The sequence below is a fragment of the Garra rufa genome, chromosome 15 (genome assembly GCF_049309525.1).
Source record: "Garra rufa chromosome 15, GarRuf1.0, whole genome shotgun sequence".
Lineage (NCBI taxonomy): Eukaryota > Metazoa > Chordata > Actinopteri > Cypriniformes > Cyprinidae > Garra > Garra rufa.
Genome location: NC_133375.1, coordinates 40,603,426 through 40,617,035, shown reverse-complemented (window position 1 = coordinate 40,617,035; position 13,610 = coordinate 40,603,426). Strand labels below are relative to the sequence as shown.

General features: G+C 38.4%; 1 protein-coding gene across 1 annotated transcript in view; it reads left to right on the top strand.

Moving 5' to 3' along the window:
* Positions 1 to 13,610, top strand: part of citb (citron rho-interacting serine/threonine kinase b) — an 89,640-nt gene that overhangs the window by 18,838 nt on the left and 57,192 nt on the right. The window contains exons 5-10 of the mRNA XM_073819366.1: positions 4,296 to 4,466; positions 4,658 to 4,711; positions 4,940 to 4,993; positions 9,256 to 9,396; positions 10,892 to 11,017; positions 13,310 to 13,405. Coding sequence (XP_073675467.1) covers positions 4,296 to 4,466; positions 4,658 to 4,711; positions 4,940 to 4,993; positions 9,256 to 9,396; positions 10,892 to 11,017; positions 13,310 to 13,405 — 642 coding nt within the window. The remainder of the gene's footprint in view (positions 1 to 4,295; positions 4,467 to 4,657; positions 4,712 to 4,939; positions 4,994 to 9,255; positions 9,397 to 10,891; positions 11,018 to 13,309; positions 13,406 to 13,610) is intronic.

Below are 13,610 nucleotides of genomic sequence, written 5' to 3'. Positions count from 1 at the left end.
GCGTGGACTATTTGGAATGGTATAGAACTTTGGATTTTCCCATAGACTGTGACAGTTTGCAAAAGGTATGAATAATTTTGGACATGCTATGTTTTGTTCAAATGTAAATAAAAGCTGAGAATTGTTTTCCACAAAGATGCCTCGTGTACATCGTCTTAATATCTTTTGGGAGAAGCCTGTGTCATTTGCGGTCAAAAAAAAAAAAACTTGCTGGTTGAATAAAAGTAACTTTAAGTCAGAATTTGCCAGGGGTTTGAATAATTTTGGGCTTGACTGTGTATATAAAGATGGCTGCCGAGTGAAATGACTTGGCTTAAAGGGACTTTGGTGTTGACAGAATGCTAGGAACATAGTAATAACATTACAAACATGCTAACAACGCTATAAACATGCTAACGACATCTTAAGCATTCTAGAAACATGCTGATCATGCTAGAAACATGCAAGCAGCATGTCAGTTATGTTAAAGTATGTTAACAATGTTAAGGATATTAGAAACATGTTAGCAAAATGATAATCATTTTAAAACATGACAAGAAAATGCTAATCATGTAATAAAACGCTAGCAACTTGTTAAAAACATGCTAGAAACATGCTAACAACATGTTGCTGGTCAAGGACCAGCATAAACCAGCAAAGGACCAGCATCCCAGCACCAAAACATACCTAACCAGCATGTGTTGTTTTTTTCAACAGGGTTTAAGATTTTGATAACTGTTCTTCTCGTCAAAATATGAATCTGTAATCCATAATAACGCTTCCTCCAGTGAAAAAGTTAATCTCAGACATATTTGTCTTGAAACTGCTTTGGACTGTTTTGTGTTTATTTCTTTCCATAGGAAGCAATATTATGGACAGAAGTGACATTTTGATATCAGAGCATCTTAATGATAGATTTGTTTCTTACAAACACACAGCTTTTCACTTCACAAGATGTTAACTGGTGGACTGGAGTGGTGTGGATTACTTGTGGATTATTGTGATGTTTTTATGAGTTGTTTGGACTCTAAATCTGACAGCACCCATTTACTATCCATTGATAAGGAAGGGATGGAATGCTACTTCTCCAAATCGGATGAAGAAACAAACTCATCTACATCTTGGATGACCTGTGGGTGAATATGTATTCAACAAATTTACATTTTTGGGTGACTTATTCCTTTAATAGTTGGTTCTCTATGTGTGCAAATTACCTAATCTCTACAGGAGCATGTCCAACATGTTTTACAACAACGTTTAATAAACCCAGACAGTTACTGATTCTATCTTCTACGCTTGTCGCGCTGGATTTCCCTTTCCCCTTTAACATAGCCACAGTCTACTGTTTATCGTTAAACGCCATAAGACGTCTCGTTAGGCGATTGTGGCCTCGTCATGACGTGGATGCGATTTATGACCCGTAGCTAATGGCTGATGAAACGGCTAGGGCCGATTCGGACTCAGGCTGGCACACTCACTCTGTCCGCCCACTCTCTGGCCTTTCACCCACTCAACACACTTATGTATCCACTTCTCCGCTCTGCTTTTCATGTGCTGCTCTCTCTCCATATCCCGCGGTTGGTTACTCAGACTGATTTCATCTCCTCTACCTCATGCTCTCACAAAGGTCCTCTGATTCGACAGGTTTGTTTGATCTGCCATTTTGCAACAAAACGGTTTGCTCAGTGCTGCATTCAATCTGATTCCTTTATGCTTCTCACATGTATAGATGGTGTGTCACTTTTAACTCAGGAATATTAATCTATTACATCTACTACATACATTGTGTTGTCTTATTAACAGGGTTCGTACAAGGTGCTTACATTGCTTTATGTACTTAAATTTGACTTTTTGAAATTTAAGGCCTGGAAAAACCTTGAAAAAAAGCAATATTCCTGAATAGGTAAAGTGGAAAAGTGCTTGAATTATCAAAAGACAATGAATCTTTGAAATCTTATGGATCTTTTCCCACATGCTTCTCCACCTTACGCTTGAAGATTCCCCACAGGTGCTTAATAGGGTTCAGGTCTAGAGACATACATGGCCACCCCATCTCCTTCACCTTCAGCTTCCTCAGCAAGGCAGTTGTCATCTTGGTGGTGTGCTTTGGATCGTTATCATGTTGGAAAACTGCTGTTCAGCCTAGTTTCTAGAGGGAAGGCATCATGTTCTATTTCAGAATGTACAGTACATAATGGAATCCATGTTTCCCTCAATGAACTGTAGGTCCCCAGTACCAGCAGCACTCATGCAGCCCCAGACCATGATCCTACCACCACCATGCTTGACTGTAGGCAAGACACAATTTTCTTGGTACTCCTCACCAGGGCATCGCCACACATGCTGGACACCATCTGAGCCAACAAAGTTAATCTTATAGTCTCATCAAACCACAAGACATGGTTCCAGTAATTCATGCTCTTGGACAGGTTGTCTTCAGCAAACTGTTTGCTGGTTTTCTTGTGAGCCAGCTTCAGATGAGGCTTCCTTTTGGGATGACGCCTATCCAAACCGACTTTTTGCAGTGTGCGTCCTATGGTCTGGGCACTGACAAGCTGACCTTCTACTTCTGCAACCTTTAAAGCAATGCTGGCAGCACTCATACATCTGTTTTTTGAAGCCAGGTTCTGCACCTGACGCACAAAACGAGTGCTTAACTTCGTTAATCAACCCTTGCAAGACCTGTTTCGAATGGAACCCATTTTGGAAAACCTCTGTGTGACCCTGACCACTGTAGTGTAACTCGGTTTCAGGGTGTTACTGATTCTTTATCAGCCTTGGTCATCTTTGTTGAGAGAAACAATTCAAGAGTTCCTTGCCATGAGATGCCATGTTGAACATCCAGTGGTCAGTATGAGAGAATTGCACTTAAAGCACCTAATTTTAACTGCTCTAATACAAGATACACAACTTCGTATGGTCCTGTCAAGCTGACAAAAACATAAACATGATGAATAGGACATGTGGCTTTGCATGCGTAAACAACATACTGCTGTTATCACTTAGGGTGTACTCACTTTTGTTGTCAGCTATTTTGACAATAATGGCTGTATGTTGAGTTATTTTCAGAGGACAGTAAATCTATACTGCTATACAAGCTGCACATTGACTACTCTAAAATATATCCAAGTTTCATTTCTATAGTATTTTCCCTTAAGAAGATATACTAAAATGGTTGCTGAAATGTGACGGGTGTATACACTTTTGATACACAAAATTCACACAATGCAAAAAACATCATACCTTTTTGCATTTTTCAGTCATAAAACTAGCTAAGCCAGTATTAGTACTGACAATGTCATGTTAACATGGCTGAAGATGTGAAAAGTAGAACAGAATCAGTTGAGTGAGTCCTTTTATGCTGGAACTGCTCCAAATGATTATTAAAAGAGCCATTTATTTAAAAATTTCGATATTGCTTGTAATGATTTTAAAAAGCACATAGTAATGGGTAAAACTGAGCTTTTCGAAAATCCGAAAAAGTGCTCCAATCGGTTCGAAGTGCTCCAAGTGGTATCGCAAATCTTTTGTTTTCTGTCAGGACTTCAATTTGCGAGCTATTTGATTTAGATTGGGACTGTAAAGTGTGTATCGTGAATCATTTGATTTAGATCAGAATGGGTTTGTGAATCATTTTGCAAATTGAATGATTCAAATCAAAACGATTTGCAACTTGAAGTCTTGATCTAAATCAAACAATTCGCAATACACAAAGTTCCGATCTAAGTCAAATGATTTGCTGTCCGCACTCCAAAGCCTGATCTGAAAATGATGGTCCACAAATTATTATTCAGATCTGAACTTTGGAGCATGTATGGTGAATCGTTTGTTTCAGGTCAGGATTTTGGAGTCATTTTGTGATTTTTTTTTTTTTTTTTTTTTTTTTTCTCTCAAAAGTGGTGTATACTTTGTAATACTTTAGTAGTGATACTTTGTATGTGCTTCACGTTATTTTTGCCATCTATTTGTTTTTTAGAATTTGAAAGACAATACGTTGATTGATAAGTAAGATCCTTGATTGAAGGGATTGCAAATCAAAAAAGCTGGGCCTGAGAAGTCCTTGAAAGTCCTGGAATTTCTTATTACAGTATCTGTACGAACACTGGATTAAGCCCACCTTCAGCTCATGCTTCACGTGTCTGTTGGAATTGCACTCTAAGAAACTTTGGATAAAAGCATCTGCTACTTACAGTACTTGTCCATTTGAGCTAAATAATAAAACATTTTGACAGTGTTTTTGTTCTTTGTAGACATGGACACAGAGGACTTGTCCCTCAGTAACTAAAGTGCCGTTTTAACCATTTTTGGACCTGCAGGAGTACCACGCTCAGCTGGAGGAAATGCGCGTGTCTATTCGTCAGCTGGAGGAGAACCTGTCTGCCGCTCGCCGCCGCAGCGACCTATATGAATCTGAGCTGAAAGAGTCTCGCCAGACCAGCGAGGAGCTCAAGAGAAAGGCTGTGGAATACCAGCAGAAGATACAGAAGGTTTGTTCACGTTCAAAGTGAGAAAAATCCTGCTGATGCACACCAGATGAGATGCATTTGAACATTGAGACAACATTTGAAGTAGGTCAAAATAGTTCATTAAAGTTGTCCTAAGACAAGAACAACTTTAATGAAAGTTGATGGTTTTGATCCACTTTAAATGTTGACTTCTGTATATTTTCATTTTGCAGGCCAAGGAACAAGGCAAAGCTGAGATGGAAGAACTTCTGACCAAATTGCAGAAGGTATATCTCATATGACAACCTATTATTTATTTTCAATGTTGAGAAAACCAACATACAGTGTTTCCTTCCTTACTAGCTTAACCAACAATATTTCCATGGTAAATGAACCAAAATGCCATGCTATTTAACCAGTCTGGAGCATTAATTCATACTGTTTTTAAGTGCAGGAAGTCAATTGCTAATGCAGCTGTTTTTGTATTTAAGCTTCTTTATTTGTAAATGTCTCAGACCAATACAGAGCAACAAGTAAAGACCGAAGAACTCCAGGAGAAGCTTGCCAAGGTACCATTCACATTTGTTTTAAATAAAACCTCGCCTGAAGAACTGAAACATGATTTGTTTGTTTGTTTGCTGATTTACTGTCCTAATGCTGTCATTGACTTTGCATAATAAAACTAATAATAAATTTGCAACCTGTAATGTCATGCAACAGTCCTTTTACTGTTTGCAAGGGCGTAGAATTTATTAGGGATGATGTCCCAATACTAATTTTGATCATTCAATTAAATACATGTGTATATTGTTTATGTGTGTATATTGTTTTTGATTTCATACATGGGCAGAGGAATAACAAATAAGGTAGCCGAAGTGTTTTGTGTTCATGTGCTTCTCCCATTTGCTCACTCTATATAGACTACAAACAGATACAGCAGTAATTTATCAAATATGTTTTATAGTATATACCAGTATAAATTGAACATTCACCTAAATGTATGAGATGACTGAGATGAGATGCTTTCAACTTATTTCCTATTGATTATAAATTTAAAATATAGTTAAGCTACAAACTCTATCATAATGCACAATGTTCCCATCTGACATGTATTTTGAGGTGCAGCTCATCATATTTTGTTTAACACTGGTTAGCAGTAAACCGGTTACCTCACGTTAATATATTCGTAGATTTGTGTTGGATGTTATCTTTGTAATGGAAATATTGATATTTTTGTTAAGTACAAGTACAGTTTGTGTCACTTATTTTAGCTCTATGTCATAAAACTAGCAAGCTAAGCCAGTAGTAGTACTTACAGTGTCTTGTAAACAATGCTGAAGATGCGAAAACAGGACCAAACAAATTCGAATCAATTGAGCGAGTCATTTACACTGGAACCAGTCCAGTTGATTCAAACTCGTGACTTCAGCCATTCTTCGCGAATCATTTGAGTCAGATCGCGCCTTTCGAGCGTGTTCGAGTCAGATAGCGCCTTTGGAGTGTGTTCGCGAATCATTTGACTCAGATCACGCCTTTCGAGCGTGTTCGAGTCAGATAGCGCCTTTCGAGCGTGTTCGAGTCAGATCGCGCCTTTTGAGCATGTTTGAGTCAGATAGCGCCTTTGGAGTGTGTTCGCGAATCATTTGAGTCAGATCACGCCTTTAGAGCGTGTTTGAGTCAGATAGCGCCTTTCGAGCGTGTTCGAGTCAGATCGCGCCTTTCGAGCGTGTTCGCGAATCATTTGAGTCAGATCGCGCCTTTTGAGCGTGTTTGAGTCAGATAGCGCCTTTCGAGTGTGTTCGAGTCAGATCGCGCCTTTCGAGCGTGTTCGCGAATCATTTGAGTCAGATCGCGCCTTTTGAACGTGTTTGAGTCAGATAGCGCCTTTCGAGTGTGTTCGAGTCAGATCGCGCCTTTCGAGTGTGTTCGCGAATCATTTGACTCAGATCACGCCTTTCGAGCGTGTTCGAGTCAGATAGCGCCTTTCGAGCGTGTTCGAGTCAGATAGCGCCTTTGGAGTGTGTTCGCGAATCATTTGACTCAGATCACGCCTTTCGAGCGTGTTCGAGTCAGATAGCGCCTTTCGAGCGTGTTCGAGTCAGATCGCGCCTTTTGAGCGTGTTTGAGTCAGATAGCGCCTTTGGAGTGTGTTCGCGAATCATTTGAGTCAGATCACGCCTTTAGAGCGTGTTTGAGTCAGATAGCGCCTTTCGAGCGTGTTCGAGTCAGATCGCGCCTTTCGAGCGTGTTCGCGAATCATTTGAGTCAGATCGCGCCTTTTGAGCGTGTTTGAGTCAGATAGCGCCTTTCGAGTGTGTTCGAGTCAGATCGCGCCTTTCGAGCGTGTTCGCGAATCATTTGAGTCAGATCGCGCCTTTTGAACGTGTTTGAGTCAGATAGCGCCTTTCGAGCGTGTTCGAGTCAGATAGCGCCTTTCGAGCATGTTCGAGTCAGATCGCACCTTTTGAGCGTGTTTGAGTCAGATAGCGCCTTTGGAGTGTGTTCGCGAATCATTTGACTCAGATCACGCCTTTCGAGCGTGTTCTAGTCAGATTGCACCTTTCGAGCGTTTTCGAGTCAGATCGCGCCTTTGGAGTGTGTTCGAGTCAGATCGCGCCTTTGGAGTGTGTTCGCAAATCATTTGACTCAGATCACGCCTTTCGAGCGTGTTCGAGTCAGATCGCGCCTTTTGAGCGTGTTTGAGTCAGATAGCGCCTTTCGAGCGTGTTCGAGTCAGATCGCGCCTTTTGAGCGTGTTTGAGTCAGATAGCGCCTTTGGAGTGTGTTCGCGAATCATTTGAGTCAGATCGCGCCTTTTGAGCGTGTTCGAGTCAGATAGCGCCTTTGGAGTGTGTTCGCGAATCATTTGAGTCAGATCGCGCCTTTCGAGCATGTTCGAGTCAGATCGCGCCTTTCAAGCGTGTTCGCGAATCATTCGAGTCAGATAGCGCCTTTGGAGTGTGTTCGCGAATCATTTGAGTCAGATAGCGCCTTTGGAGTGTGTTCGCGAATCATTTGAGTCAGATCGCGCCTTTTGAGTGTGTTCGCGAATCATTTGAGTCAGATCGCGCCTTTTGAGCGTGTTCGAGTCAGATAGCGCCTTTGGAGTGTGTTCGCGAATCATTCGAGTCAGATAGCGCCTTTGGAGTGTGTTCGCGAATCATTCGAGTCAGATAGCGCCTTTGGAGTGTGTTCGCGAATCATTTGAGTCAGATAGCGCCTTTCGAGCGTGTTCGAGTCAGATAGCGCCTTTGGAGTGTGTTCGCGAATCATTTGAGTCAGATCGCGCCTTTGGAGCGTGTTCGAGTCAGATAGCGCCTTTCGAGCGTGTTCGAGTCAGATAGCGCCTTTGGAGTGTGTTCGCGAATCATTCGAGTCAGATAGCGCCTTTGGAGTGTGTTCGCGAATCATTTGAGTCAGATAGCGCCTTTGGAGTGTGTTCGCGAATCATTTGAGTCAGATCGCGCCTTTTGAGTGTGTTCGCGAATCATTTGAGTCAGATCGCGCCTTTTGAGCGTGTTCGAGTCAGATAGCGCCTTTGGAGTGTGTTCGCGAATCATTCGAGTCAGATAGCGCCTTTGGAGTGTGTTCGCGAATCATTCGAGTCAGATAGCGCCTTTGGAGTGTGTTCGCGAATCATTTGAGTCAGATCGCGCCTTTTGAGCGTGTTCGAGTCAGATCGCGCCTTTCAAGCGTGTTCGCGAATCATTTGAGTCAGATCGCGCCTTTCGAGCGTGTTCGCGAATCATTTGAGTCAGATCGCGCCTTTCGAGCATGTTCGAGTCAGATCGCGCCTTTCAAGCGTGTTCGCGAATCATTTGAGTCAGATCGCGCCTTTCGAGCGTGTTCGAGTCAGATAGCGCCTTTCAAGCGTGTTCGCGAATCATTTGAGTCAGGTCGCGCCTTTTGAGTGTGTTTGAGTCAGATAGCGCCTTTCGAGCGTGTTCGAGTCAGATAGCGCCTTTGGAGCGTGTTCGAGTCAGATAGCGCCTTTCGAGCGTGTTCGAGTCAGATAGCGCCTTTGGAGTGTGTTCGCGAATCATTCGAGTCAGATAGCGCCTTTGGAGTGTGTTCGCGAATCATTTGAGTCAGATAGCGCCTTTGGAGTGTGTTCGCGAATCATTTGAGTCAGATAGCGCCTTTGGAGTGTGTTGGCGAATCATTTGAGTCAGATAGCGCCTTTGGAGTGTGTTCGCAAATCATTTCAGTCAGATCGCGCCTTTCGAGCGTGTTCGAGTCAGATCGCGTCTTTCGAGTGGGTTCGCGAATCACTTGAGTCAGATCGCGCCTGTGGAGCGTGTTCGCGAATCATTTGATTTAGATCGCTAGTTTGGAGCGAGTTCGCAAATCATTTGAATCAGATCGCGCTTTTGGAGCGTGTTTGCGAATCCTTTGATTTAGATTGCGAGTTTGGCGCGGGTTCGCAAATCATTTGAGTCAGATCACATCTTTGGAGTGTGTTCTCGAATCATTTAATGCAGATCGCGAGTTCGGCACGGGTTCGCGAATCATTTGATGCAGATTGCGAGTTCGGCACGGGTTCGCGAATCATTTGATGCAGATTGCGACTTTGGAGTCTGTTGGCGAATCATTTGATTTAGATTGTACTTTGGAGCGTGTTCACGAATCATTTTAATCAAAGCACGGCTTCAGAGCAGTTTCGCGAATCATTTGATTTAGATCGCGATTTCGGAGAATTTTAAACCATTTACAGTTTCTCACCATAGGTTATATGGTAAGGTCATTTACAAATCAATTAACAGGTTTTAACTGTATCATTTTAAGTCTATTTCTGTAAAATGTTTTACAATGCGGATTTCTTTTCTCTCAGGCTGTAAAGGCGAGTACAGAAGCCACTGAACTCCTCCAGAATGTCCGTCAGGCTAAAGAACGTCTTGAGCGAGACCTGGAGCGTCTGCAGACCAAAGAGGACTCCACCGACAGCCTGCGCAGACGCCTGCGAGAGACCGAGGTGATGCACTGATACACTACACTTCTCCACACACTTTATTTCACCATCTGACTGAATTAAAATGACTTTTTTACAAATATAATGATTGTGATTAGATCAGATTCAACTTTATTGTCATTGCACAAAAAATAAGCTTCAATTCATGTAGATCAAACAGTAGATCATGCAGTGATCAAATAAAATGTAGACATTGAATGCAGTGTTACTCGCTTAGGATAAAAGCATCTGCCAAACACATGAATATAAATGCGAATGTAAACAGCATAATTAACCCATAGTAATCAACTTTTGCTGACATTTAGCCTCAAGCTCACAGCTGAATGGTTAATTGTTAATGACTATTCTGATGTGATTTTCCATTTCAGCCATTGAAATGATTTTCTTAGTATTGTTGTCTTATTTTATATTTCTTACCTCACTGGCAGATATTGTTTCTTGTTTTAAGCATAAACTCACTTCATTTTGATACATATTTCTGAAAACAAGACTATCTTAACTAATTTTGCTTCTCAAGTAATTTAATCTTTATTAAAGAATGTTTAGACACTTGTACTGGAAAACAAGACAAAAACACTAAGTAAGAAAATAAGTTTTTGCAGGTAATTTCATTTTATTTAATCATTTTATATATATATATATATATATATATATATATATATATATATATATATATAAGAATTTTTAGATATTTGTATTGGAAAACAGGACAAAAATACTAAGTAAGAAAATAATTGTATGCAGGGTATGTATATATGTATGTATTTATTTATTTAAAAGAAAATTTAGCCATTTGTATTAGAAAACAGGAAAATAATTTTGTGCAGGTTATTTATTTAAGAATATTTAGATATTTGTACTGGAAAATGGGACAAAAATACTAAGTAAGAAAATCATTTTGTGCAGGGTATGTATGTATGCATTTATTTATTTATAAGAATATTTAGATATTTGTATTGGAAAACATGACAAAAATACTAAGTGCAAAAATAATTTTTTGTGCAGGGTATTTATTTATTTTATTTATTCATTTTATTATTATTATTATTATTATTTTAAGAATATTTAGATATTTGTACTGGAAAACAGGACAAAAATGCCAAGTAAGAAAATAATTTTGTGCAGGGTATTTAATTATTTATTTTAATATATTTTTTTAAGAATATTTAGGTATTTGTACTGGATAACAAAACAAAAATACTAAGTTAGAAAATAATTTTGTCAGGGTATTTAGTTTAGATAATTTTAGTATGATAATTTTTTGCAGTAAGCCGACCATCTTAGGTCATCGCTTACAGTTTAGACACAGTATAACCTAAAGTTTAACCTGATTTATTAAAAGAAAGACTGTTTCAGGACCTATTTTTTTGCCTAATCTATCTCATTTAGTTATGCTAAGTAATATTTTTGACTTGAATACTATCATTTAATTCAAAATTTTCAGCATTAGTTTCCAGGAGAACATCATCAGAATGAGTTTTTTTTTTTGGATGAACAGGATGGAAAGAAAACCCTGGAGAACCAGGTGAAGAGGCTGGAGATGGTGGAACGGAGAGAAACTAAACTCAAAGAAGACATTCAGACCAAGTCGCAGCAGATCCAACAGATGGCCGACAAAATCATGGTAAGCCTGAGATGTGAACAAGCGCTGAACTCCTGCTGATTTACACATACTGTATCTTAAACACACACACAAACAAACAGGTAAACACTGGAGCTGTTCGCTCAACACAACATGCCGATGAAATGCGATTGCTGCGCTCCAGAAATGTCTGAGGAGGTGTCACATGCGCGCAGTAAAGCTACTTAATTAAGACGCGTAACACTTCTTAGTCACGCTCTGTATACCTCTTCTAACCCTCACGCTTGCATTAAACACACACACATTTTTGATATTATACTTGTTTTTCTTCGACCTGCTTAGCCTGGCAGTGTCACCGCTTCTTTTCCACAGCTCCCAGCATGCTCTCTGGCCCTGTCACAGCTCCAAAAGTGACAGATTGCAGTGGATCATCTCAGTGTTTGGCCACAATCATGTGTCACAATGACGATGTGTTTTTAGCTGGATGATTAATAGCGTATATTATTGATTTTTATGAATTAGTCACGATTAACAAGTGGTTAAAAATGAAATGGCACGATTTGAGTTCAACCTGGAAACCTGGAGTTGTTGTTAGTAATTAAAGATAAAACTATTTAAAAGTGTTTTTTATATATATATATATATATGTATATATATAAAACTATATATATAACTATAACTTTTATAGTTAGATACAACTTTTACTATTTTTTACTATAAGATATATCTTAATTTTTGCATTGTACTTCCAAAATTTGAGTTTTATAAATATTTTTAAATACTTAAAATGAATAAAAATACATCAAATAAAAAATTATTTAAGTGAAAATAAATTACAGCAAAATACAGCTTATATATATAAATGTACAATCCCTCCCACTTTAGCAAAATAACCAACATACTGCAGATTCTGCAAGGTGTATGCAAACCTTCAACCTCAACTGTAAGTCTCACTGAACCCATTCAAAGTAAGCGATTTCATCAAGATCAACTGGATAATCTGTTAGATGTATTGGCTCTTTGTTGTCGTATCGTTCTCCTTTGTAACTTTTCCAGCGTCCCGCTGGTAGATAGATATCCCTTTCTTGCTTGCTCGGCTCCAGTACTGGTGCCACCATCAAGTCATCCCCTATCAAAAACTGTGAGTCAACTCTATAAGCCATTTTATCACTATTTATTTATATATATATATATATATATATATATATAAATAAAAAACTAATAACTTTTACTATTTTTGACTGTAAAACATATCTTAACTTTGCCTTTGTCGTTCCAAAACTGATAAATTTGACTTTACAAGTTTACTTTACAATTACATATGATGCAACAGTAAACCAATTGCAATTTTTTTTACCATATGTGACCCTGGACCACAAAACCAGTCGTAAGTCGCTGGGGTATGTTTGTAGCAATAGCCAAAAATACATTGTATGGGTCAAAATTATTGATTTTTCTTTTATGCCAAAAATCATTAGGAAATTAAGTAAAGATCATGTTCCATGAAGATTTTTTTGTAAAATTCCTACTGTAAATGTATCAATGTAATTTTTGATTAGTAATATGCATTAAGAACCTGATTTGGACAACTTTAAAGGTGATTTTCTCAGGATTTTGATTTTTTTGCATCCTCAGATTCCAGATTTTCAAATAGATGTATCTCAGCCAAATATTGTCCTATCCTAACAAACCATACATCAATAGAAAGCTTATTTACTGAGCTTTCATATTATATGTACATCTCAGTTTTGTAAAATTTAACCTTATGACTGGTTTTGTGGTCCAGGGTCACATATACTCAAAGGTTATTTGCAATTAACAGGTTAATTAAAACTATTAAGAATTATTTTCATTAATTTACATAATGTTTAAATATTATAAGAAAATACTTAAAAGAAAGTTGAAGTACTACATTACTAAAACTGAAATAAAAATAAATCAAAGCTAAATACAAATATTTAAAAAAAAAAAAAAAAAAAAAATATATATATATATATATATATATAATAAGAATGACAAAGACACAAAATGATTACAACTTAAAAGTTCAAATGAAAACTGAAAGTATAAAAACAAAAAATATTAATAAATACTATAAAGGTGTATAAATAATTCTAAAATAGCACTGCTGAAATCCTGTTAAGGAAATATGTTATCTGTTGAAAAATGACGCGCTGTTTTTCCTAAAATAAATCAGAATAAATAGAGACTTTTACTAAAGTCCCACTCTTTTTAATTTTTCTCCAGGGAAAAGTACCCCAGCAATCTCTCTTTATAAAACAGATGTTCCATTAAGTCTCGGTAATATTAATTTTTCCTGTTGTCTGTACGCAGGAACTCGAAGAGAACTTGCGTGAAACACAAGCAACAGCACAGCTTATGGAAACACACCTGGAACAGAAGGAGAAGCTTTATGAAGACAAGATCAAGGTCTGGCCAAACACACACACACACACACACACACACACACACACACACACACACACACACATTGATAATGAGATAAATATATATTCTTGAAAAATGTCTAAAAAATGCTTCGCTTCACCCATCAAAACCTGATCAAATGCCTAAAAAATAGATAAAAAAAAGATTACTGTACTGTGTAAAAAAAGCATTTTCAATAACAATGTTT